The 23,645-nt window shown below is 40.4% G+C and overlaps 1 protein-coding gene across 6 annotated transcripts in view; it reads left to right on the top strand.

Moving 5' to 3' along the window:
* The window catches only part of LOC112286629 (uncharacterized), a 34,005-nt gene extending 10,618 nt beyond the window's left edge, over positions 1-23,387 (top strand). For 2 of the 6 annotated variants that reach the window (XM_090253255.1, XM_090253253.1), the window contains 46 exons: positions 50-159; positions 354-450; positions 691-789; positions 1,022-1,198; positions 1,362-1,433; positions 1,789-2,331; positions 2,602-2,922; positions 3,204-3,335; positions 3,679-3,792; positions 4,061-4,245; positions 4,479-4,587; positions 4,847-4,990; positions 5,098-5,421; positions 5,685-6,320; positions 6,599-6,826; positions 7,330-7,430; positions 7,893-8,188; positions 8,478-8,562; positions 8,681-8,998; positions 9,243-9,641; positions 10,116-10,470; positions 10,668-10,823; positions 11,001-11,164; positions 11,412-11,595; positions 12,006-12,275; positions 12,599-12,805; positions 13,236-13,290; positions 13,392-13,561; positions 13,980-14,513; positions 14,619-15,523; positions 15,707-16,163; positions 16,466-16,555; positions 16,825-16,980; positions 17,147-17,331; positions 17,650-18,171; positions 18,521-18,698; positions 18,932-19,080; positions 19,297-19,423; positions 19,757-19,978; positions 20,218-20,568; positions 20,697-20,855; positions 21,099-21,407; positions 21,853-22,137; positions 22,310-22,368; positions 22,534-22,645; positions 22,773-23,387. In XM_090253255.1, the coding sequence (XP_090109381.1) occupies positions 50-159; positions 354-450; positions 691-789; positions 1,022-1,198; positions 1,362-1,433; positions 1,789-2,331; positions 2,602-2,922; positions 3,204-3,335; positions 3,679-3,792; positions 4,061-4,245; positions 4,479-4,587; positions 4,847-4,990; positions 5,098-5,421; positions 5,685-6,320; positions 6,599-6,826; positions 7,330-7,430; positions 7,893-8,188; positions 8,478-8,562; positions 8,681-8,998; positions 9,243-9,641; positions 10,116-10,470; positions 10,668-10,823; positions 11,001-11,164; positions 11,412-11,595; positions 12,006-12,275; positions 12,599-12,805; positions 13,236-13,290; positions 13,392-13,561; positions 13,980-14,513; positions 14,619-15,523; positions 15,707-16,163; positions 16,466-16,555; positions 16,825-16,980; positions 17,147-17,331; positions 17,650-18,171; positions 18,521-18,698; positions 18,932-19,080; positions 19,297-19,423; positions 19,757-19,978; positions 20,218-20,568; positions 20,697-20,855; positions 21,099-21,407; positions 21,853-22,137; positions 22,310-22,368; positions 22,534-22,645; positions 22,773-23,087 (11,166 nt within the window). In that variant the 3' untranslated portion in view covers positions 23,088-23,387. Of the gene's footprint in view, positions 1-49; positions 160-353; positions 451-690; positions 790-1,021; positions 1,199-1,361; positions 1,434-1,788; positions 2,332-2,601; positions 2,923-3,203; positions 3,336-3,678; positions 3,793-4,060; positions 4,246-4,478; positions 4,588-4,846; positions 4,991-5,097; positions 5,422-5,684; positions 6,321-6,598; positions 6,827-7,329; positions 7,431-7,892; positions 8,189-8,477; positions 8,563-8,680; positions 8,999-9,242; positions 9,642-10,115; positions 10,471-10,667; positions 10,824-11,000; positions 11,165-11,411; positions 11,596-12,005; positions 12,276-12,598; positions 12,806-13,235; positions 13,291-13,391; positions 13,562-13,979; positions 14,514-14,618; positions 15,524-15,706; positions 16,164-16,465; positions 16,556-16,824; positions 16,981-17,146; positions 17,332-17,635; positions 18,172-18,520; positions 18,699-18,931; positions 19,081-19,296; positions 19,424-19,756; positions 19,979-20,217; positions 20,569-20,696; positions 20,856-21,098; positions 21,408-21,809; positions 22,138-22,309; positions 22,369-22,533; positions 22,646-22,772 lie in introns of those variants that run through there. The other 4 variants (XR_016504851.1, XR_016504850.1, XR_016504849.1 and 1 more) reach the window with 4 other exon arrangements.
* The last annotated feature ends 258 nt before the right edge of the window (positions 23,388-23,645 follow it).

Below are 23,645 nucleotides of genomic sequence, written 5' to 3'. Positions count from 1 at the left end.
ATTTTCGCTCATGTTATTGATTTCTAGCTTTGTTCTGTGAGCTATGCAGGGTATAGGAAGTACAGTAGCAGAGTGGCAGCCTTGTAGAGCAGTTCTTGCTGGAACATACTTATACGTGTTGGAGTCTGAAAGTGCGCACACTTATCAAAGGTGTATCAGGTACTGTGGACCTCGTCATTAAGTCTTTGTTCTTCATCAACGGTGTTATGTCAGCCGCTTTGATGTTTTCTGTGAACTCGTAGTTTTGGTTCTTAGGAAGGTTGGTGTCATCATCCAGCAAAGGCTTAATTGGTAGTGTATTTTGCTATGTACTCTTGGAATGGAGCCAAGGCTTATTACCATAGGTTGCTCAGTGTGACTGGGAAGCAGGTAGTCGAAGTACCCTCTGCTAACATTGGCAACTTTAAAAATGTAATTGCCGTTTGCCATCGCGGTGTTAACATTCAAAAGGTATGCGTCTTCGGTTACTCATGTTTTTTCTCATTCTCTGTAGCCGTGACAAACAGTATGTAACCTTCGCTTACGACTGCAGATATTTGTGTCTGGAGAGTTGTGCTTTTTGCCAGAAATATCCTTTTGTGTACAGTGTCCAGTGTATATGTTCGTTGAACAATTTCATCGTAGGGATCCATTGTGCATATATATACTATGTGTTGGATTTTTGAATTTCAAATGGGCATGTAACTCCAGGTTGTCGAGTCCTCAAGTGCTCTTATCTTGCAATTAAAAAGTGAAGAACTTAAAGCTGCATGGCAGTACTATATGGCTCTCGCCACGTACAAGGCATCTGTAAGCTCCAAACCTTTAACTGCTTGTCTATGAGCTTTCATTTTGTATGAAACGTTTATTTATTTTATTAGTCCTTCTCTATTGATGTTCGCCTTACGTTTTATGAAGTAAATTGAGCAACTCGATTTTCTAGGATAACTTTGAAATCTTTATAGATGTGCTAGTGTTTTTGACAACATAAACTAGACATCTTAATCTGTGTCTCTTAACCGCAACCTTGCTTGCTGTACAGACACCGCTTCTGGCAATGCCTCCCGAATCAAGCGATGAAGATGAAGACGATGTTGATGACGATGGTGTGGGGATCGGTGAAGGCAAAAAAATGCTAGAACCAATGGAGCCTGCAAAACAACCTCAACTTTTTGTGATGGGCTTCCTTCAGGAGTTGCGGATTTTTCTAAGTAACTCGGTAGGTGATCAGATTCTATGAAGAAGTGATCTTGTATGCAGCTGCATGATTGGTACTTCCTACAATACAAAGTTGATCTAATATTAGTAACACTGCGTACAGATCTAATTTCGTATTGAATATTATTAGTCATTGAATCCGGTTTTTGGACTTGAATGTGCAGACCTTTGTCGGTGGCTCTTCTTCTCTGGGTGATGAAAAACTTATTCTTGAGTTGCAAGCTCATGGTGGCAAGGTAAGTCAGTGTAATGGTTTTTGAGTTTGTTGGGGTATATTTGACACTGATGACATATTTAGATGCCAGTTACCATTTTTACTTGGTTAAGTTTACTTGTGTCTTCGTCATTTTAGCAGGTTGTTTCGCAGTCATGATTGTGTAATGCGGACCTCATGTCGATTAGCCACCCCGCCGGACAGTTTGGCTGGCTTACCATTCTCGTGTGGTGAATTGTATTTTCCAGGTCTTTGAATATGTACGTTGTTTTCTCATTTAGGCTGTTTGGCGAACATAACGCTGACAATTAACGTATTCAGTCAACATCATCATCTGTGTGTTGAAATGTCCTTATTTCTACATTCAATTATTTCAGGTCGATGTGCTGCAACGCCAGTATGACTTATCTATCACTATGAAGGTGCACTCGTTGAGGATTGAGGACAAGTTGCAGGGGCATGTCGCTCCATCATGTCGTTACCTTGCTCGGTCATCACTTTCTGCTGATGCTGAAGTGGATGATGTGGAGGCTAGTTGTGTAGAGAAGTTACATCCTGATGCGATAGAAGATGATAAGATGGAAGAGGTTGAGGAGGAGGAGGATGAGGATGAGGAGGATGAGGATGAGGAGGAGGAAATCTTTGATGATGCGTTGGCAGAATTTGGAGTTCCAGGTTCTCCTTCGTCTAGTGAGCGTGGCTCTTTCCACCGCTTATTCTCATCGGGAAGAAGCGACCTTACACCAAGCCAGGAAAAATCTCTTCGGCACTGGGAGTTAGAACTGATAAATCTTGTGAAAGAGGGGACTGTACAAGATATGTGGGTGGATTCTTTGGACGAAGTAGTGTCCGATTTTGCAAACATGCGTCTGATAATTAGACAATCAAATTCTCCAGATTATGATGATACAGACGTTCAGGTAAATTCACAATAACTTCAATCTTTTTGCGTGTAGTTTAGATAAGTGAACGTTAAATGAATGCTTCTAGTATATCTCGTTTTAGCTATAGATATCTGTGATGATGTGGAAGTGCTTACGATTACAGGACAGTCGAATATCAAACTAAGATCTAGGATCATAACTGGCTAGTGGTCTTTTAGGCATTGAGAAATTTACTTTCTATTGCAGCATAGAGATGAGCTGACGGTAAGGATCTAATGTTTTACGGTTTTCTGTTGACTTTTCCAGATGGCTATTAGAATGGCTACACTAGACTTCTTCTGCAACCGTCCTACTGTTGTAGCACTTATAGAGTTTGGTTCACAGCTAAGTGATTCTCCTGGGGGTTTGTCCTCTTCGTCAGCAAAGACCTTCGAGGAGGGTGATTCTAATGGTAACCCTGAAGCCAGTGCACCACGTGATGTAGTGAAAGGCTTATTAGGTCGTGGTAAATCTCGAGTTGTGTTTGGATTAAAGTTGGAGATGGAAAGTGCTCGAATATCTGTAAATAAGGAAGATGGGTCTCAGCTAGGTATGCTTGCTCAAGACAAATTTCATTTTGAACTCAAGGTAAACTTTATTGAACTTGGACTCTGATGTGTTGGCTGAACTTTCTGATCCTTACTGTGATATTTTATACTATGTTGTGGTCTAGGCCTATATTAAGGGTAATTTGCAGTGCAGATACTTTTCATGCTTGTAGACTCAACATAAATGCGGTTTTGCTACACGTGCAGAGTTTATGTGATTTTATAAGCATGGAAAAAGCGAGTGAATGTAGGAGGCTTGTCTTTGAACTCTGTTTTGCAGGTTGTTAGACTGATGTTATGGGTCCTTGCCATCGTGTTCAGGTTTATCCAGGTTCTCTTAATATATCTGGGACGCTTGGAAATTTACGCGTCTGTGACATGTTCCTTGGAGCTGATCACCAATGGGGTTGGCTTTGTGATATCCGAGACCCCGGTGCGGGATCGCTGGTTGAGGTATTTAGATCTCCACGATTTCGTGTGTGGCTTATCCTAATCTAGTGTGTAGCTTGCTTTTTCTGAGATTTCTTTCGAAATGTTGTTTATCTGTGTCTGTTAAGGCTTTCTGCTTCGATTGTCCTGTATGGTTGGGATTGCAGTGTGTGTCTATATGCTAATTTTTGAATAAACTGTCGTCACTTCTTAGAGGCTTTACTGCTTAGGTTCTGTTATGGAGCTTGGAAGTATTGATACTTGTTGAATCTAAAGGGGGTTGGTTTTAACGAAAATGAAAATTGCTTTATTTAACAGGAAAGGTTTGTGCTGTGTCAAGTGACGCGTGTGTTGTTGAGTGGAACAGTTGGAATTTCAATCTTATAACAAGGATGAAGATGACTACCAAGGGTTCGACTATTCACTTTCAGGGAAGCTGTCAGCAGTGCGAATTGTCTTCCTGTATCGTTTTATTCAGGAGGTTCGTGATGCATCCATTTTTGTTAGCTGTCATATATATGCATAAATTGTCACAGCATTCATCTCGTGCATTTATTTTACTGTTGTGATTTGGTTGTTCTTGTACCAACTTGAAAAAACTTTCACGAAAAGCTGGAGGCTTTTGACACCTTGAATTGACATCATTCTTGCCTTTGGACTGGTAAAATTATGGTCTGTTTTCATTCCCTCTTTAACTCTAATTGATCAGCATGATGAATGTTTTTACAATGGATTATGTGTTCAAGCAGATTACAGCATACTTTGTCGCACTCGCTACTCCACAAACCACACAAGTTGTAACAGTTGTGGACAAAGTGGGAGGAACCGAAAAACTTATTCAGGAGTCTGATGTAGAAGGTTCTTCAGCTGTAAAGTTGGACTTTTCACTTGACACCCCTATTATCATAATGCCCCGCAGCTCTGATAGCCAAGAGTACGTTTGTTTTCCCTGATATTTACTTCAAGTGTGAACTCGAGGCTTGGATCCATACACTTTGGTGTGCAGCTCAATGAACTAATGAACTATTTTCTCTTCTGGAGCTCATTATTTGAATGCTCTCAGAGTTGAGTTTGTTCTACTGACAGAAGGTGTTGCAAAGTTGTGGTCAAGTGTGTCATTTGTGGAATCTTATGATATATTTATTTGATAAAATCTTTGGTCATCAGGTTTATGCAGTTGGACTTGGGTCACCTTGAGGTGCATAATAGCTTTGAGTGGCATGGTGGAGACAAGGATGTTGCATCTGCTGTACACCTGGATGTTCTTCATATTGAGGTTTGTATCTCTTTGTGTGGTCATTTGAAAAGCGGGTGAATATGTGATTGTAATTGAATATTGTTTTGTGACAGCGTTAATCTTCTAGATCAAATTTGGTCAATCAGCAGCTTATGGAAAGTTTTGGAGTAGGGAATCCTGTTGACCAGCTTACGCCTGACAACCTGGATGATATTGGCCTTTTTCTGGCTTCATCTAGAGTTAATATCATTTGACATCTGTGGTCATATTCTTTTAACATATGAAGGGCATGTTGCAGCTTACAGGCATCAACATGGTTGTAGGCATTAATGGTCAGGCTGGAAAATCCATGCTTCGAGAAACTAGAGGTCTTCAGGTGAAAGTTCAGCGACCTTTGAGGGATCTTTTCAAGAAGGTGCCAGAGCTAGCCATTGATGTTCAGGTAAGGTTTCCTCAACTTCCACGTACTAATGTCGTTTAATGGAGCACGATGTAAAGTCCTCTGAGCAATTGCATAAATGGCTATTAAGAAACCTTCCTGTGTGCCAGGTACCATTGCTGAGTGGGGTTATGACTCACAAAGAATATCTGGTTATCATTGACTGTGCATCTACAAACTTGTCAGAAGAACCTCATCTTCCGCCAACTTTTCGAGAACCTCCAAGAACGAGTGAGATAAGTGATGAAGAGAAGATGCTCCTTGAAACTCCAGGTGAAGCTGAGGATGATAAATCCGCTGTTAGTACCAGGAATATTGATCCTGCTTCGGCTGCTGCGGCGTATACGAAAATGCGAGTAACTGTAGATGTTCGGCAGGTTGAATTGGATTTGTACATTGGCCTAGAATCGGAGATACCTTTGGCGCGTTTAGAGGTAAGGTTTTAGAATGTATTTAGTCCCTTCATGTTTTGATCTTTGTATTGCCTTGCAAGGAGGACTTGCTCAATGTCTGTTGGAATCAGTCATCTTCTAGTGTATCGAAGTTTGACGTCGGGGTTGGCTGGTTTGTTCCTAGTCGAAATATGTTGTGTGTGTATGTACATGTTTATTGTCATGGATCATTTGCTACTTTCGTGGTTCACTGAGTTTATGAAAGCAAAGAGAAAGTATTCTCACTGAAAATACATTCATTGCAGATCCAAAAGTTCTGGCTCAGTTACTGCAATACTTCTACAAATAACATGGATATTTTGATAACGCTATCTAAGTTGTCAGTTCTAGATCAGCGCCCTGACACAAGGCCTGAAATGCGACTGATGCTGGGTTCAATGGCTGATGTCGAGAAGCTGGGAGTTCCTGTAAGGACAGCTGTAGAAGATGAAAATGCACTTGACACTTCTCCAGAACTGACAATGCTGGTTTTGGATTTACGTTTTAAACCAGAATCTCAAGCTTACGTTATTCGTGTTCAACGCCCTCGGCTGTTAGTGGTTGTGGATTTTCTTCTTGCCGTTGCGGAGTTTTTTGTACCTTCCTTGGGTAAGGCTGCATTAGAGAGTGATCATGAAAACTCTCAGAATGATACAGACGTCGTGGATGAACATATCCGACTTGCGACCTCATCGTACCAACAGAAGGACGACACTATCGTTCTAAGTAGTGAACGACAGCTTATTGCGGAGGCATACGATGTGGATGAATTCATCTATGATGGTTGTGGGAACACACTGTTGTTGGATGTTAAGGATGATGAAAATGGGCCAGCATTTATGGAGCCGCTCATTGTGATTGGTTCTGGAAAAAATTTGCGATTTAAGAATGTTCGCATTGAGGTAAGCGTTTGTGATGTGTAATACCTCCTGAAACCTTTTAAATACTTTTGTTGATCTTTCGCTCTGTAGGATTCGATCATTATTCTAGTTACGGTTGTAAATGCCCTTTTTCCCCCCTAATATTAGATTTCTTGCCGTTTGTAAACTGCAGTGACCATTGTAGAGTCTAAAATTTTTGTTTTTGGTTTGTTGTTATTTATTAACCTGGTTAAATTTTCAGCACTTTATCTTAACTTGAAATAAATTCATTGTACATAATCTGTTGGTTTTTATTGCAGAATGGATTTTGGTTGAGTGAATGTGTCCACCTCAGCGCAGATAGTAGCTACACTGCTTCTCTTGACGATGGCGTTATTCTGGAAGGCATAGGTGTAGATTCCTCCGGTGGTGTCTCTGTACAAGCAGCACCGCATACTAATTCTTTATTATCACCCAGTAAATCTTCTGGCAAGAAATCTAGTGAGGAGCAGAAGACCACAGTCAGCAATTATGTTATTGATATCCAGGTGACGTATTGATTATTAATGACCGATTGTTCATTTTGTGGGTTGCAATTGAACTTTTCTACCCAGGTGCACTTTTTGTGGCTTTTCCACTTAAATTTAGGGCTTTGAGAATGTTAAATTGTCGGTAACGTATAAATCAACATTCTTTTAAGCAATACGAGGAAGTTCATGGTTGAAATATTGTTATGAGTACTTCCTAGACTTAAATTCGGAAGTTACCATCACCATGGTTTTTTGTAACGCCCTCTTTCATGTACCTTAAGTCATGGGATCTGTAATGCGAATTATGCTTCATTGAACCAGGAATATCGCTTGTGCTCCCTTCTGTTCGACTGTTCTAGTCCTCGTATCACATGCCGCCTATTTTTGCGCTCTAGCGCAGTTGTGCGACAGTGAGACCGTAACTTTTCTGAGTGAACCCGACTCCATCTGTATATGTTTGTGACGGAAAGGCTGCTGATGTTATTTTATTTTATTTTGTCTTGTATCCTGTCCCAATGCAGGCTGTTGCACCAGAACTTACTTTCTATGATAGCACCAAGTGGCCTGTTGGTGGTCCACGACGGGAAAGGGTGCTGAGGGCCAACTTGGACTGTTACGTCATGTAAGTTGGACACACTCGGCCTTTGAAACTGCATGAAAATCTCTTATATTATAGAATTCAATGTTAACTTTTTTTGAAATATATTTGAGGAGATGATTTCTTACGAATATCTCGGGTTATTAAGGTGCTGGTGTTGTGTGGCTCTCTAGAAACCTGATCATCGAATTCTAATAATTCTTTAACGTTATTTTCAATTAGTCAGCTCAGTTTGTTATTGAACATTGTTTGTTTCTTCATCTTGATGTCTCATCATGTGGTTGTCCGGTAACGATAGATGTTTAGGAAGTGTCTTGCTTGTATCTGGACGTCAAGATGCAATTTTTGAATATTTTTGAAGCGTTATCAAATCAGAAGAATAAAATAAAGACCTTGGGGTGTAAAGCCCGCTGCCTATTAGCAATTTAAACTTTGTGTTTGAAATACGAAATTCTACCTTACTGACATTCACATATGACATTTCAGGATAAAATCCAAGGGAGACGATAAGTGGATTAAGGGAATGGTGAAGGGGCTTACGGTTGAAGGTGGTTCTGGGTTAGTGGTTGTTGATCCAGTGGATGTTTCTGCTGAGTATGCTTGTGTTCAAGAGAAGATCACGTTTTTAGCAGGAGCTTCTGATATTTCAACCCGCCTTTCATTTAATGTGCTCTCACTTATTTTGCGGTTTCAAGATGATGCTTTTTCAACCTTCAAATTTGGTGGCGCTCAGGCCCTCTCTCGGTGTACTCATTTTGATAGAATATGGGTGAATGTCTCTGGTACGTGCTGAAAGTTTCTTGATGAAGATGTCTACCGTCCATTCCCGTAACCAGACGATTTAGTGTCACATGCGTTTAAAAGTCCTGCATTTACGACAGGAGACTCGAGTCTTCAATTTTATTAAAATTACGAATTGTTTCAAAGCAGTGAAGGTTAGGTGCAGAGTGGTTGTTAGTTGCACTGACTGTTGGAATTCAGGTTTTATACATTTAATTTTTTTCTGCTTTTTGGCTAGCTGAATTAGAGAGATTGGACCTCGACTATAATGGTACGTTGCTTTCGTTTCAGGTGATAATACAACTCAGCAAGTTGCAATATGGCGTCCTCGTGCTCCATCGGGTTACCTGATCATGGGTGACTGTGCAACTTCTGGGTAAGTTACTATAATGTGTGCATATTTCTTTCGACGTTTTGCTGTAGCGAAGAAGCTTTTTTGGAAAAAAGGCAGTACAAACTTTTTCATTTTACTGAACTCGTTTTCTGCATGGCAGAGTTGCTCCCCCCTCTCAGGCGGTTATGGCTATCAGCAATACATGTAAATTTGCTCAAAAACCAATTGGGTTTGAGCTTATTTGGTCCACCAGAGGTGACGCTGAACCTAGAGGTGGATCGGATGCACAGAAAGATGACGTTAATTCAGAATGTTGCGTTTGGATGCCAATCGCTCCTCCAGGTTACCTCTCTCTAGGTTGTGTTGCTGAGAGGGGTCTATCACCGCCTTCTCTAAGTTCTGTTCGATGTATTCGATCTGATATGGTGACTTCAGGATCTCTAAGTGACTGTATTTACTATTGTCCGCCTGATGATGGGTGAGTTGGATCTTAATACCGCAATCTCTCGCTGATGAAGAGCTTTATAAACAAACATCTAATAGTAGTTCAGCTTCATCTAGCTAAATGCTCTTTAAAATAGAGGACTTGCGTAAGTCACCCAACTTGTTTGTGCCACTCAAGGAACAGCATTTGTAGGATTTTTAATTAAATTAAAATTAAATTTTCACTGATTGCATACAACATACTGAGTATTTATAAACTTTTGAATGGTTTACTACAGCGGCAGATACAAAAACGGTTGCAGTATATGGCGCGTGGAAAATGCTGCTGGATCTTTTTATGCCCATTGTTCCACAACACCTCCATCAAGGATATTGACACGGGATTTGAGTGAAACTCTCTTGAGGACAGTATCTCATATTGTCATGGATATGGATAAACCTGATGTGAAAGCAGAAGCATCTTCTAACCAAGGCTCATTAAGAAGATTGCCAAGTGTTAATTCCCGCGTTGATTCCATGGCAAGTGGCAGACACAGTACAGGCCGCTATTTGATTACAACTCCACAGTTCGAGCGGTTGTGGTGGGATAAAGGTTCAGAATTTCGTCATGCGGCATCCATTTGGCGGCCTGTTCTTCCTCCTGGCTATGCTATTGTAGGAGATTGCCTAATGCAAGGGTATGTTTCTTTTTCTCTATTATTTATGATTGTAAACTCAATAAACAGAGTCTAGACGGATCTGATTGCGTGGGTGATTGTCGTTTTTCTTAGGGGTTTTGATGAATGTTTTTAGTAATCTATTTTTCCTTTTCATGTCTTCGGTTTTGGTCTTCATCCATTAGCTTCCCCTGATCATATGCTACGTTGTCCGCTAAGATTCTTAGATCTGGTTAGAATTGACATGGTTGTGACATGGTGGTTGACATGGTGAAATGTATTTCTGATTCACCTGGTAAGTGGTGCTTCATCTGTACATTTGAATGAGTATTATGAAGTGAGTTGTACCCCTTTGCTATCATGTTTAGTTGTCGGTACTTCGAAATAAGTTAGTGCCGTTAACGTGTTCTACGTGTGTTTATAATGTTGAAAAAGGAAACGTTTCTGTAAGGAGATTGTACTTCAAAGGTTCTGAAGTCAGATCTCTTGATGCAGATTGGAGCCGCCAGGTGTGGGCGTTGCCTTACGCGATGATAATACTGGTCGCCTAGCAAAACCTTTGCGTTATCTGCAACGTATGCACACTACGGGGAGAGGGCTCGAAGACGTTGTTGTCTGGTTTCCAGTGGCTCCAGCCGGCTATGTTGCAGTTGGTTGTGTTGTCACGAAAGCTCCAGAGATGCCGTCTGTTGATTTGGTTCGTTGTTTACGCGTTGACCTGGTCATCCAGTCGCGGCTGTTAAAGCCGGCAATCTGGACGTTGTCTTCAGAACGGAGTCCTAATTCTGTGTGGAGCATGTCTGGAGTTCGTGGAGGTTACAGCTGCAGCATGTGGAGAGTCGAAAATCAGGTTATTGTTTTTGACTAGAGATCGACTTATATATATAATTCTATATAATATATATAGAATTCCTCACAAGCACATGTTTGTTCGTTTGTTTGTTTGTTTTTTTTTGTTTTTTGTTTTTGTTTTTGTTTTTGTTTTTGTTTTTTTTTTTTTGTCTTTTTTGTTTTTTTGCTTATATTGTTTGCCTTGCTATGGAACAGGCGAATACCTTTTTTGCAAGACCAGACTTGAAGTGTCCACCAGGAAGAATGGCATATGCTTTAGCTGATGGGAAGAAGAAAGCGCGGGACAAATTATCTGCAGAGCTCAAGATTGGGCGGATTTCTGCCAATGTATTTGATGATATGGGTGGCTTGGTATGTGTTTCTTTTCGTTCAATTTCATTTAAAGCATTTTTCTTGAAATGCGTTAATGATGTAGTAGTTAGTAAAGCCTTAAGTGTTTCGTTTCATTTCATTTTATGTTTCTAAATGCTTATTCAAAACAATTAATTCAAAATTTTAATAATTATTTCACTAATGTTTTTTCCTCAGATGACACCTCTTGTTAATACGACAATAACAAACATAAACCTTGCTGCACATGGGCGGTTGGAAGCAATGAGTGTTGTGATCATTTCAAATATGGCTGCCTCCACTTTCAACACACAACTGGAATGTTGGGAACCCATTATTGAACCGTTTGAAGGAATATTCAAGTGAGTATGTTTACCACGTCAGTTGTTCTTGAGAATTTTGGAGGGGCACGTCACGAGTCGATTAAGTGTCTTGTTCTTGCGTCTATTTTTTATATGTTAGTGTGTGGGACCCTGTTCTCTTTTGGCAGATTTTGTATGGTATATTATCCTCGCCGTCGACTGCTGACTAACCAAGTTCTGCAAACTATTCCTTCTAATTGGTCCTAGGAACATTGATTTTCACAATAATTGTTGATGCTCAAACCAGATATGAGTCTTTCGATGTGGATTCCGAGGCTGCTTTCAAGGTTGGTAAGCGGATACGTATAACTGCGGCGAATGCTGTGAACGTTAACATTACATCTGCGGGCTTGGAAACTCTTGTGCAATCTGTAACGTCATGGCGCAAACAAACTGAGTTAGAAGAGCAAGCTCGCATGACTCTTGAAATGGTATGGTCTTGTCAACAGGTGTTAAATCTAGAAAGGTGTTAACAGTGAATTTGAATGTTTTTGACTTCCTAGAACTGGTTTCTAGTTTGCAATTACCACAGGACGCTTTTCTCAAAATACTTTTAGTTTCAATCCTATATACACTTAGCAGTGATTTTTTTTTTTTTTTGTGCATGGATGGTAGTTCATATAACCTGATATTGGTAGACTCAGGTCTCGATTTTAATTTTGTGGTGCATTGCACTTTCGGACACCAATTTGTATCAGGATTCATCCTGATGCAAAGGCTGGTATCAGCTATTAGCACCCTTTTCTTGCGATACGTGTCTTACCTTTATTGAAGAAGTTGATTTTGTCTTTGCAATCGTCTGTTCCGACTAAGATTATCGAAATGCATGTGTCTTCTACAGGAAGGTAGTGATTATAAGGAACCAAGTCCTGACACTTTCAACAGTGCACTGGAAGAGGATGAACTGGAGAAACTACTAGTCCAAAACAGACTAGGATGTGACTTGTACTTGCGGAAATTTTTGGATAATTTTGAGCAAGTGGAATGTCTTTCCAAGGATGCCAGTAGTTTGGTGCACTTGCCGCCAGTACGATTTCCTGATAGATTTGTTGATGTCACGGACTCCCGACCACCACGCCACTTTGTTGCTGTCCATGTTTCTGAAGCAAAGGTACAGAGTATACTACTTTTTTTGGATTTTGATTTATTTTCCCCTTTAAATATTTGCACCACCCTCATAATTTCTGTTGATTGAGATGGATAACTGGTCTCTGCAATTGAGTAGTATAGTTTATCTCGCTTGTGTTACTACACTTTCTTGAACTGTTTGCATGCTAGACTGGAGCCACTTGGTCGAGTTTCACTAGCCCGAAATTTCTGTCTGAAACTTCGAGGTTGAAGGCTTGTACTGTTCACTCCTTAGATCCTAGAGTAGCTGTTTGTCGTAAGATTTCAGATTTTGATAAATTTCTTTGTGTCTATGTGTTATTTTAGGAACTACTTGTCAATGCTGATGGAAACCATCAAGACTATATGTGCGCTGTAAAGCTGGCGACCACTAAGTCAACTGACGAGCACAAGACGCTTCCTCAAAGTGCCAGATCTCGTTGTGTTCGTCCTAATGCCGTTACGCAGGGTTTGGACTGTTTAGTTGCTGAAGCGAAGTGGAATGAAGTGTTTATTTTTGAACTTCCTCAGAAGGTATACTTGTCCCTGTGTGTCGACTTTGCTTACACATTTCATGGGTGTGGGATAAACTGCAATGAGAAGTCAAGAGATACATCGTTTTCATATGTGGTATGAACGTAGTAATGATTTTTTGTTCATTGATGAGAGCATTTGAACTTTGTTCAGCGTGATTGTTCTTTCACAAGGATTAACATAAATCTATCTTGAATTTGACATACTTAGTTGTTAACACAGTTGAGTATGATTGCTTAACTATTGTCCTTCGATCGCCTCTTCGCTCCATAATACCCATTTTATTCGTGCTAACGAGTACTCTATTACCTAATCAAAGCAATTTAGAAGATTCAGTTTTGGGAGTATAACTTTAGCATCTCTTCGCCTTAGCCATGACTTTTTAATGCCTAATTTCGAATGTTAAGTCAAGGTGTTTAATCATTTGCAGGGCTCTGCTACTCTGGAAGTTTTGATATCTAATCAGGCTGCGCGAGGCGGAAAGGGTAGGTGCTTCTGCCAGAGTTTTTGTACATGAGAAATAGTATTCAAGAAAGTTAGTCAACGTGGAGTTATGTACTAAGAACTCAAAGTTCCTGTTTTGTAGGCGAGGCAGTTGGTGTAACTTCTATTTCCCTCGATAGAAACGTTGAGGGAAATGCATCACAATCATCAACGTTGTGGAACGTGGTCCGACGATCCCTGAAACAGGGTCGTGTGACTTCTTGGCCTGCCATTGAGAATAAAACTTACCATCTATCACAACCTCGAAGAATGGTTCGTCTCCTTTCTTCCTTCCTTCTCTCTCCCCCCCCCCCCCCCCCCCCCTTTTTTTATTTTTTATTTTTTATTTTTTTTTTGCTTTGAGCGTTTATCATTACAGAGCTCTGCGTTGACTCTGCCAGATCTGCTCAAACTTGTCACATCTAGTTAGTACTTTAGGATGTTCGGATTTGTAAGAATCAGATGTTTGAAGCACATTCTATGCGTAGTCATATGATGTTAACTTTGTTTTCAATGGAGCAGAGTTTTTACTAGAACTCATCTGGATTGCAAAATCTCAGGTTGACTTGCTCATGTGTAAGATCAAACTGGCTACATGATATGAATAATTACTATATTTTGTAAGGAGTTTATGTTTTAAGTCTTCTTGACTATTTTTGTTGTTTTCATATCCTTTTTCTTTTGATTTCAGAATGCACCTAGTGATCACGAGGCGCAGAAGAAGAGCTGGGGTCTGATAACTGTAAGCATGTATTTTTTCTCTGCGAAGGGCGAGCAGAAAGAGAAAATGACCGATTTTGAGTCTAAAGATGACACAAAAGGTGTGGATATTGGACTATTGCTAGCTGTGACCCCAGAAGGTCCATGGGCAGGACTCCGATCATTTTTACCTGTTACCACAGTGCCGAAGGAGATTGGTAGGAGGCTTTTAGCTATAGAAGTGAGCATGCAACAGAATCAGAAGTGCGTGAAGGTTAGGAGCCTTGCGACTGTTGTGAATAATACAGACATGGCACTTGAGATATGCCTTTGTCCTTATCCGCTTCTTAATATTCCAGATGGGTCTACTAAAGACTCAGAGAGTAGTCTCTCTACAGTTGTTGAGGAAATTTTTGAGAATCAACGATATCAGCCTTTAGCAGGCTGGGGAAGCAAATGGCCTGGACATATGATGCCAGGTGATCCAAGCCGTTGGAGTAATCGTGACTACTCGAACACTTCTCCGGTAGGTTGTCTTATTCACTTCGAGATTATAAGGCTAAGTTGTGACTTATCATTTTTTTAGCTCTATTTTCATTATGTTTAACAAGACTTGAGTGTTTTCTAACAGGACTTAATGGAACCTTCCTTACCACCTGGTTGGGTATGGAGTACGAATTGGTCAATCGACAGAAACGGTAATGTAGATGAGGAGGGCTGGTTTTATGGTCCCGATTTTCAGTCTTTGAAGGTTCCACCCTCATCCTCAAAGGCTAGAAAAAAGTCTATGTTTGATTTTGCTAGGCGACGCCGTTTAATTAGGCAACGCAAATGTATCCCTGAAACTCACCATTTGCATAGCAGACAAATAGTAGGAGTGGTTCAACCTGGAGATTTAGTCCCTTTACCATGGGCCGGTGGTGACAGCAATACTGACATGTGTGTTCAAGTCCGCCCGCAATCTGATTCCTCTCTGTACAGCTGGGGCCGGGCTATCAGTGATTTGATATCTCAAAGCAGGATGCAGAACAGCAGCGATGGGGCTGCTTCGGCTGCTCCGCGTCAAACCAAGAGTAATATACCAGTTTCCGTTTTACCAGTGAAAGAGCTAGAAAAAGCTGAAGAGATTTTACTGTCCAGGGTTCTAGAGGGTGGCAGTGGCAGTGGCCACGGTCTTTGCTGGTTGAATGTGGATGTGGATGCCACAGTCCTGTATAATGAAGTTAACAATCCTATCCCTGATTGGCGAATCACGGTTAATGCTCCTGTGAAGTTGGAAAACCGCCTTCCTTGTTCTGCTGCTTACATTATTTGGGAAAAACCAAGGGCAAGTGGAAATTTGATTAAACAACAGGATGGTATAGTTTCTGCCGGGGGTTGTGTGTACATCTACTCGGTTGATGTGCGGAGACCCATATACCTCACTTGGCTCGCTCAAGGAGGATGGAGATCCGAGAAAGAAATTGTTCCTATTTCAGACCCTTCCATGGAGGAGCTTCCCACTGGTTTCTGGATGGCACATCAAGCTAGTAACAGGTAAACATTGATTTGGATTGTCGTATTCATGATGGACCGTGAGCTGCAAAGATAGTGTCAACATATGGTGAAAAATGCGTCTTCTGAATCTGACCTCTCTTGCTCTCTAGTTTTATTTTAAATTATTTTTTTTTGTTTCCACCGTGATCTCTTATACATTTACCTTAACCTACCATGATGCAGGCGGCTGAGGGTGAGTCTGGAGCATGATTTCGGAGGTAGCAGTACGGCTGCCAAGATCGTGCGTTTGTTTGTTCCTTATTGGCTTAGAAATGACGCTTCACTCCCATTAGCGTATCGTCTTGTTGAGATTGAGCCTGACAGTGCTTCAACTGGGGACACTACATGGCTTACTAGGGCAGCTAAAGCTGCTAAGCAGGCTGCTCGTCGACCCACTCACCCTGGAGTAAAGAAAGCTCTACGATTGAATCGAGTGGTCAATTATCTGGAAAGAGTGGAGGATATGACAGGGACTCCTGTGATGCTTTCGCTACAGGCCTACTCTGATCGCATAGGGGGTTTATCGCTGTCTTCACGTGCTGAGGATGGATTACTCTCGCCTCGCCTTGGCCTTGCAATCGCTGTAGCAAACAGCAATGTCTTTAATCGTGCTCTCTCTTTTCGAGACTTTGAAAATAATGTAAGATTCTGGCTGAGGTTCTTTGTATCTAAAATTAAGTTATCAGAGTGGATCTTCAAATAGTATATTGGACTTTTATGAAGTTTTGACATTATCTTTCGTTAGAGTTGACGCCAGTGTCTTGTTGTTTATGACACAATACGACTTGATGTCTTTTTTTTTGATACATCCTGATTTTATTTTTGTTTCTTTTGCTTATTTTCGTTGTATATATATGTTCTGGTGAGTGGTGCTGGAAGAAATCTTTCAGCAGACAATTCCCCGATGAATCTATATTGACCTTTCTCATGTCTTGACTACAGATGGAAAGAGTTAATCTTAATGCCGTAGATGATGGAGGCGCTTATTACAAGTTGTCTGCGTACTTGGATATGTCATCAGATCGCACCAAGGTTTGCATCCCTTCACTGTGGTGTGATATGAGTCTAATAAATATTTTGGTTCTTAAACTAGACCATCATGAATAGATATTACATCTTTGTTGAGAAGCATATACCGTTTAGGACATGTGTTCGACCATATGCCACGATATCAGGTATAGCTAATTGAAAGTGACATATGATTTGTCTCTTCTCTCCTTACTTTTCACTTAATTATATCATTGACCTGTATTCGAAGAAGATTTTACTTACCTGAATAGGACTGGATAAACTTTTTTCAGGTCATTCATGTGCAGCCTCACACATTATTTGTCAATCGACTAGGAAGAAGATTGTCCTTACGTCAATGTGACCTGAGGCATGAAGAACTGTTTTACCCAAACGACCCTCCTAAGGCCATTCTCTGGCAATCTACGAACGAGCAAGAGCTGTTGAAGGTGAAACCAGGATGTTACTTTGTATTTAAACAATAATTAGTAAAGAAAGTTAGTTTCCGTAATCCGATACTGCTGATCTCGGTAATCTTATGCATCAGCTTTCTTTTCCTTGTATTCTGTTAACTTGTTTTCACTACTCTCATGTCTGATCTGCTGCCCTCTATAGGTTAATGTTGATGGCTATCGATGGAGTAACCCATTCAGTGTGGATACGGAAGGAATTTTTCATGTAACACTTCAAGCCGAACAAGGTGGTCCAAGTCTCGTAATACGTGGTGAAGTTCGCAATGGAGTCAAGGATTCTCGTTATTTTGTTGTTTTCCGTCTTGCTGCGCGTCAGAGTCCATACCGGTAAAGTCTCAAATTTTCAGCACCAAGGCTTGTGGAATTGTCTCAACTCAGTTTTTCAGTATTGTCTTATTGAATATCTTGATTTGTTTTTCGTTTCTTCTAATAGAACCTTGGAGACATCTCGACTTTTCACATAGATGCCCCAATGTGAAGGTTGCAGATGGTTTGATGTTTACTTCTGCAGGTTGTCAGCACATCTCCAAGGAATCTTCGTTGACCTTTTTTTATTCGTTGTTCTTTGGTATCTATTAGATAATTGAATTCACCGATTTGTCATTTACTTTCCGATTATATACTTTTTTAGTGTATATGATGCAGAGTGGAAAATCTATCAACTGTTATACCAATCAAATTTCGTCAAGCTGGCGGTGACGATAGCTTATGGAAAGTGTTACTTCCTGGTTCATCAGCTTCATTTGGCTGGGAAGACCTTCTTCGCAGTCACCTTCTTGAAATCCTGCCAGAGGGTCATGATCCTCAGAATTCCATAAAATTCAACTTAGATGAGCTATTTGATTACCGTCCTTTCCCTTCTGTTCGTGGAGGGATTGCTGCCTCACTTCGAGCAACAGTAGTGTCAGAGGGGTTTACAAGGGTTTTCAAAGTTATGGACTGTAACCCCAGCACTTCTAACATGCCTCTGGCGATTATTGGGACTCCAACCACACCTCGGACTCTGTCACCTGATTTCCATAGTTTGGAAAACCAAATCCATACTAGCATCGAGTTATCAGAATTTGGGCTTTCAATTGTTGATCACACTCCTGAAGAACTACTTTATGTGTCCATCCAGAATCTTGTGGTTTCTTATGCAACTGGATTGGGATCAGGGACGAACAGGCAAGTTTAGCTCCTGAATAACTACGCCGAGAGGGTGAAATTATTTGTAGATTGTTTCTTTCCACTTAAAATATTTGAAGTATCTGAGAATGATCAACTGAGGACAGTGTAAGAGTAGCTAATTTATGCGAAAACCATAGCAGCGGGCCTTGCCTTTATAGTTGAGCTGTGAGAGATTCTCAGATATGTGAAAAACATTTGATCAGTACAAGACGTCTTAGAAAGTTCGTCCTAGCATGTTGAGAAAGCTGATATTTTGTATGAAACTTAAGGTGGTGAATCTAAATTCAACAGCCTTTACTGTAGTCCTTAACTCATTTCTAACTAGTTTTATGTCGTCTCAATGCAGGTTAAAATTTAAGTTAGATAGTCTTCAAGTTGACAATCAATTGCCTTTGACCCCGTCTCCTGTCCTTTTCATGGTTCAAGAGTCTCAGACGCATCGTGATTTTCTTCTCAAGGGAACAATCACCATGCAAGACAATGGAGTAATGGATAGTATTTCTTATCCTTACATCGGCATTCAGGTTCTAAACGCCTCCTTGTCATCATCTTTGTGTTTTTTCTGCCAATTGTGATTAAGTTTATAAGTGGTGACAGGCGATTAGCGATGTTTGCTTTTATTGAACTTGTCGAGTAATAAATCTTTTGAAAACATATTAAATTATTCCAACTCGGACAAGCTACAGTTTCAAACCAATCTTTCTTTGCTTTAGTCGCTTAAGGGTGACGAAGGGTTTGTTTTGTATTTAAATTGCAGGGCCCAAACGCACCAAATGTTGCGTTTTTGGTGAACATTCACGAGCCAATAATTTGGCGCTTACATGAAATGTTTCATCATCTCGACTTGGGGCGCTTAAGCAGCAGCAAGACAACAGCTGTTGCCATTGATCCAATCATAAAGATAGGGTACTGTTTTCTCTTTCTTCTTCTTCTTCTTCTTCTTCTTCTTCACAGTTTTTAGTTTTTTGAAAAATGAAAATGAAAATGAAAATGAAAATATCAAGTGTTAAAGGTATTTTGGTCCTTTCATTTTTTATAATCAGTCTCTAGAACTATAACAGATGTAGTTATTGCATATCATACATTTTTTAATCTAAGTGTGAGGTTTGACTTTGTTTGCAGACTACTTCATACTTCTGAAATACGATTCAAGGTTACACTAACAATGGCTCCTGCGCAAAGACCTCGAGGAATGCTTGGATTTTGGGCCACACTAATAACATCTTTAGGAAATACCGATGAAATGCCGGTATGTTACTACTAGCGATTGTTTGGTTGTATTTCTGTTGAGTTGCGAATATAGTTAATGGTTATACCTCTAGTATTCCTTAGCAAGTCTGGTGCATTTTTGGTTCTTGAACTATCCGAAGTCGGATTTTATGGGTATCGTCGGTTGTGAATTCGACTTGATGTTTGATGTGTAGCGACAAACTGACATAAACCCAAGACCTCAACAACTACGGTTTTTTGCTTTCGCATGCGTCATACTAAAATCGTCATCCTCAACATGTTTGCAGACTTCTAGCAATTCTAAAATCTATTTTTGACAGTTTCTGATCAAGATGTTTGTATATTATACCAGATACGTATTACGCCACGCGTCCATGAAGATGTTTCTATGCGGCAAAGTGCATTGTGGGCTGCTGCTTTTGCCAGTTTACGAAATGACTTGCTGAGTCAACCTTTCAAACTACTAACTGGTGTTGACATACTGGGCAACACAAGCAGTGCGCTTGGAAACATGAGCAAAGGAGTTGCTGCTCTCTCAATGGACAAAAAGTTTATACGTGGTCGTCAGAAACAGGTGTGATGAAGTCATGTTTAAATGCAGCTTCGTTCAACACTTAGATCGTAAATATAAAGTTTTAAAACCCACCTAGTAAAACACGTTTAATGTGCGTCTCATGACATGATCGCGATTATTTGAGTGAAGGCATGTTACGTATTTCTCTGCACTGTTCTCAGGGCTTCAGTTAATTTTAAGATTGAAGCCATTTAATCTTGCTGGCACTACTTTGTTCTAAATTTATAAGCGTGGCTCAGGCGAATGTTGAAGATTTAGGCGAAGGAATTCGAGAGGGAGGAGAAGCTTTTGCGAAAAGCCTATTTCGAGGTGTAACGGGCATTGTTACGAAACCTTTTGAAGGTGCTCAGAAGTCTGGAGTTGAAGGGTTTCTTCAAGGTGTGGGTAAAGGCGTGATTGGAGTGGGTGTTCAACCCTTGAGTGGGGTTTTGGATTTACTCTCCAAAACTACAGAGGGTGCTAATGCAATGCGCATGAAATTGAGTGCTGCCATCTCGTTCGAACAGCAGGTTTTGAGACGGCGTTTGCCTCGTGTTATTGGAGGTGACAATGTGTTGCGTCCTTACGACGAGTATAAGGCACGAGGACAGGTCTGTCTGATATTTCTATTTTCTTCTGTGAAATTCATGTGTTCAAGGTTGGAAACTATCTCTGTTCCTGGGTGTATCACTCTTCTCCAATTACATCAAGATGATGTGGTCTATTATTTTTTTCTCAGGTGTTGATGCAACTAGCAGAGAGGGGAACAATTTTTGGTCCTGTTGACTTTTTCAGAGTACGAGGGAAATTTGCGATGTCAGATGCCTATGAAGATCACTTCAACCTGCCGAAAGGGCGTACTCTTATGATTACGCATCGTAGAGTAATTTTACTGCAGGTAAGTTGCTCCTGAATCTTCCAAAATGTAGTTGTGTGTAGTTGCTGTCTTGGATGCAATTATTATCTCTTTACAGATTAGTTCCTAGTAACGAGCGGAGTTATCAACAGACCACGTGAAGTTCGTTTTATACAATGCTATTTGATCTTTGATTAGTTCGTGAAGAAATAGGTTTTATAATACAATCAAATTATTGTGTGTCTTTCTTTTCTACTAACCATTGTGACTACTGTTAATGTGCAGCACCCAACTAGCCTAATCCAACAAAAAAAGCCCGACCTTCTCAAAGAACCATGTACTGTGACATGGGACGTGATGTGGGTTGACTTCAAGTCGATGGAATTATTTCATGCAAAAGATGAATCTCGGCAAATGCCACCCTGTCGACTTGTAATTCGTTCCTTGGGTAACGACTCTCTCATGTTTGATCAGAAAGAAACTCAATTCGTTGTGAAATGCCACCCAGGCACTAAACAAGCAATTGAGATCTGTAATGCTATACAACAAGCCTTAAATACGTATGGCCCTGGCCGGTCATCCAACTCAACGCAGGTACTGAGTAACAATAAGTTTTCCTTTTTATAGTCATACATCAAAGTCACTTTTCATGATTATCGACGATCAGTACGATGACTGAAAACTTTGATGAAGAGAAGATTGATTCTTTGCATCTGCAATTGTGATTCTTTTGTGACACGTTTTATCTCATTTCTCAAAAGAAAGAGAATATTTGTAATCAAATATTACCAAATATTGGAGGTGCTCTATGACCCCTACCTGTTTTAGTGGTTGTACATTACTTGACTCAAATAACATTTGACCACCAAACGGAATTCTTAGTTTGAGAATTAGAATAAAGGTGTGATTGCATCTTTACATCACCTTGAAGGTTATATATAGGATTTGTAATTTTTTAGTAAGCGAGTGTAATCTTTGACTTACGTTCTTGCATAGAATGTGTATGAAACAGCATGTGTATGAACGTGTGGCGTAACAGGAATTGCTGAAGAAATCCTCAGCAAGAAAACCTTATGCAGGTGCAGGGGTAGGGGCTGCATCAGGTGCAGCGTTAGGACTTTTGGCAGGACCAGCTGCTCCTATAGCTGTGCCAGTCATGGCAACTTTCGGGGCTTTGATAGGATCTGCTAGCCATGCGATGCTTGACACACCGCAAGATTCACAACCTCCATTACAGACGGATGTTCAGCATGCAGGGATAACAAAAGCATATGTACACTCAGGGAGACTTATTAGTGATTTTAAACTGCTGTGGTGGGATAAGGTACTTCTGAAGATCTGTATGTCCTTCAGCTTGGTGTGCATGTAATTTCAGAAATTCTCTGAAGTGAACTTCCATGTCTTTGGTCAAACGCCTCACGATTCCTGATTGACACCATATTCCAGTTTACCATGTTAAACATACGTTTTACATCGTGTAATTTTCGGTTTTGCAGTCGGCTCCCTGGAATGAGAATTCTAAAGTTTCAATCTGGCGCCCAATTCCTCCGTCAGGGTATGTGGTTTACTCAAACCTGAACCTTTCTAAAATTCTGCTTCTAAAATTCAGTGAAAAAAGTTTTAAAGAAACCACAGTTAGTTAAACCAGAACATACTACATACAGATAAACTGTACAACCAATCATAGCCATATTGAGTAGGTTTTGCCTGACATTTGCAGGTACGTGTCAGTAGGGGACGTGGTGCAGTCTTCTTACGACTCTCCAGATCTTGTCATGGTGTATCGTGATGATCATGATGGAAAATTTGTTACTCCACAAGGTTTTGAATTGGTAGGAACCTCTCCATTATATTGTGATTTTGTGATCATGCCTTCATCTGAGGTGTGCTGCGTATCTGAATTTATCAGATACATCTTGCTGTTTGAGAAAGTCAAGTTCTAATGAGCTCGGATTTCAGGTTTGGCGAGATGCAGAGCACAGCGCTAGGGAGCCAATAACGATCTGGAGACCTCGACCTCCACTTGGTTATGTAGCCTTAGGCTGTGTAATTGTACCTGATTATTATGAGCCTGATCTAGGCGTTGTAAGTTGCGTGCGACAAGATTGTGTGTCTCAAGCTCCTTTGAAACAAGAATCCATATCGAAGTATACTACTCGGAGTGCTTTATGGCAGTGCAGTCTATGGAGAGTGCAGAACAATTCGTCAACTTTCCTAGCCCAGCGAGATCAGCAGCCACCCCCTCCTCGTCTTGCCTACACAGTGAGCACCTAGATAAACTTTGGGTTGTTAGCAGACCTTTCAATAGACGTTAGATTTTATATCATATCCGTTCTCTTTGCAGGAGAATTTTCGTGAGTTATGTTTACTTAATTAAAAACACAATTTCATTTTAGTTGTACTGAGTGTTCTTCATTTGCTGCGATTGGAAATGACGTGTCACGCAGTACAAAATAGAGTTGGACTCAAAAAAGTGTAGTTTGCATGGGAGTGTTTCAGAAGAAGCCAATGTTCAGCGCACGGTACTCTAAATTCAATGTGTATTAATTATACACTTTTCTTGATTCTCTGAAATTACGATCCCACTTTTGAGTAGCTTACCTTGCAATTGAAGTGTCAAGCTTAATCCATTGAAGAATTAGTCAGTTTCTTTACATTCAAGCCAATGTGCACATTCTTAATCCAAAAGTTCAATTACCCAAGTACAAGTGAGATTGTCCTCCTACTGCCATAGTCACCAACTAATATGATGGTTATTAGACATCATAATTACCACTTATTTACTGCTTCCATGAATATACTTTGATTACATAATAATGAATATACTTTGAT

Source organism: Physcomitrium patens, chromosome 9 (assembly GCF_059467195.1).
Source record: "Physcomitrium patens ecotype Gransden chromosome 9, ASM5946719v1, whole genome shotgun sequence".
Classification (NCBI taxonomy): Eukaryota; Viridiplantae; Streptophyta; class Bryopsida; order Funariales; family Funariaceae; genus Physcomitrium; species Physcomitrium patens.
The sequence above is the reverse complement of the archived record's forward strand: the minus strand, read 5'-3'. Positions and strand labels throughout refer to the sequence as shown.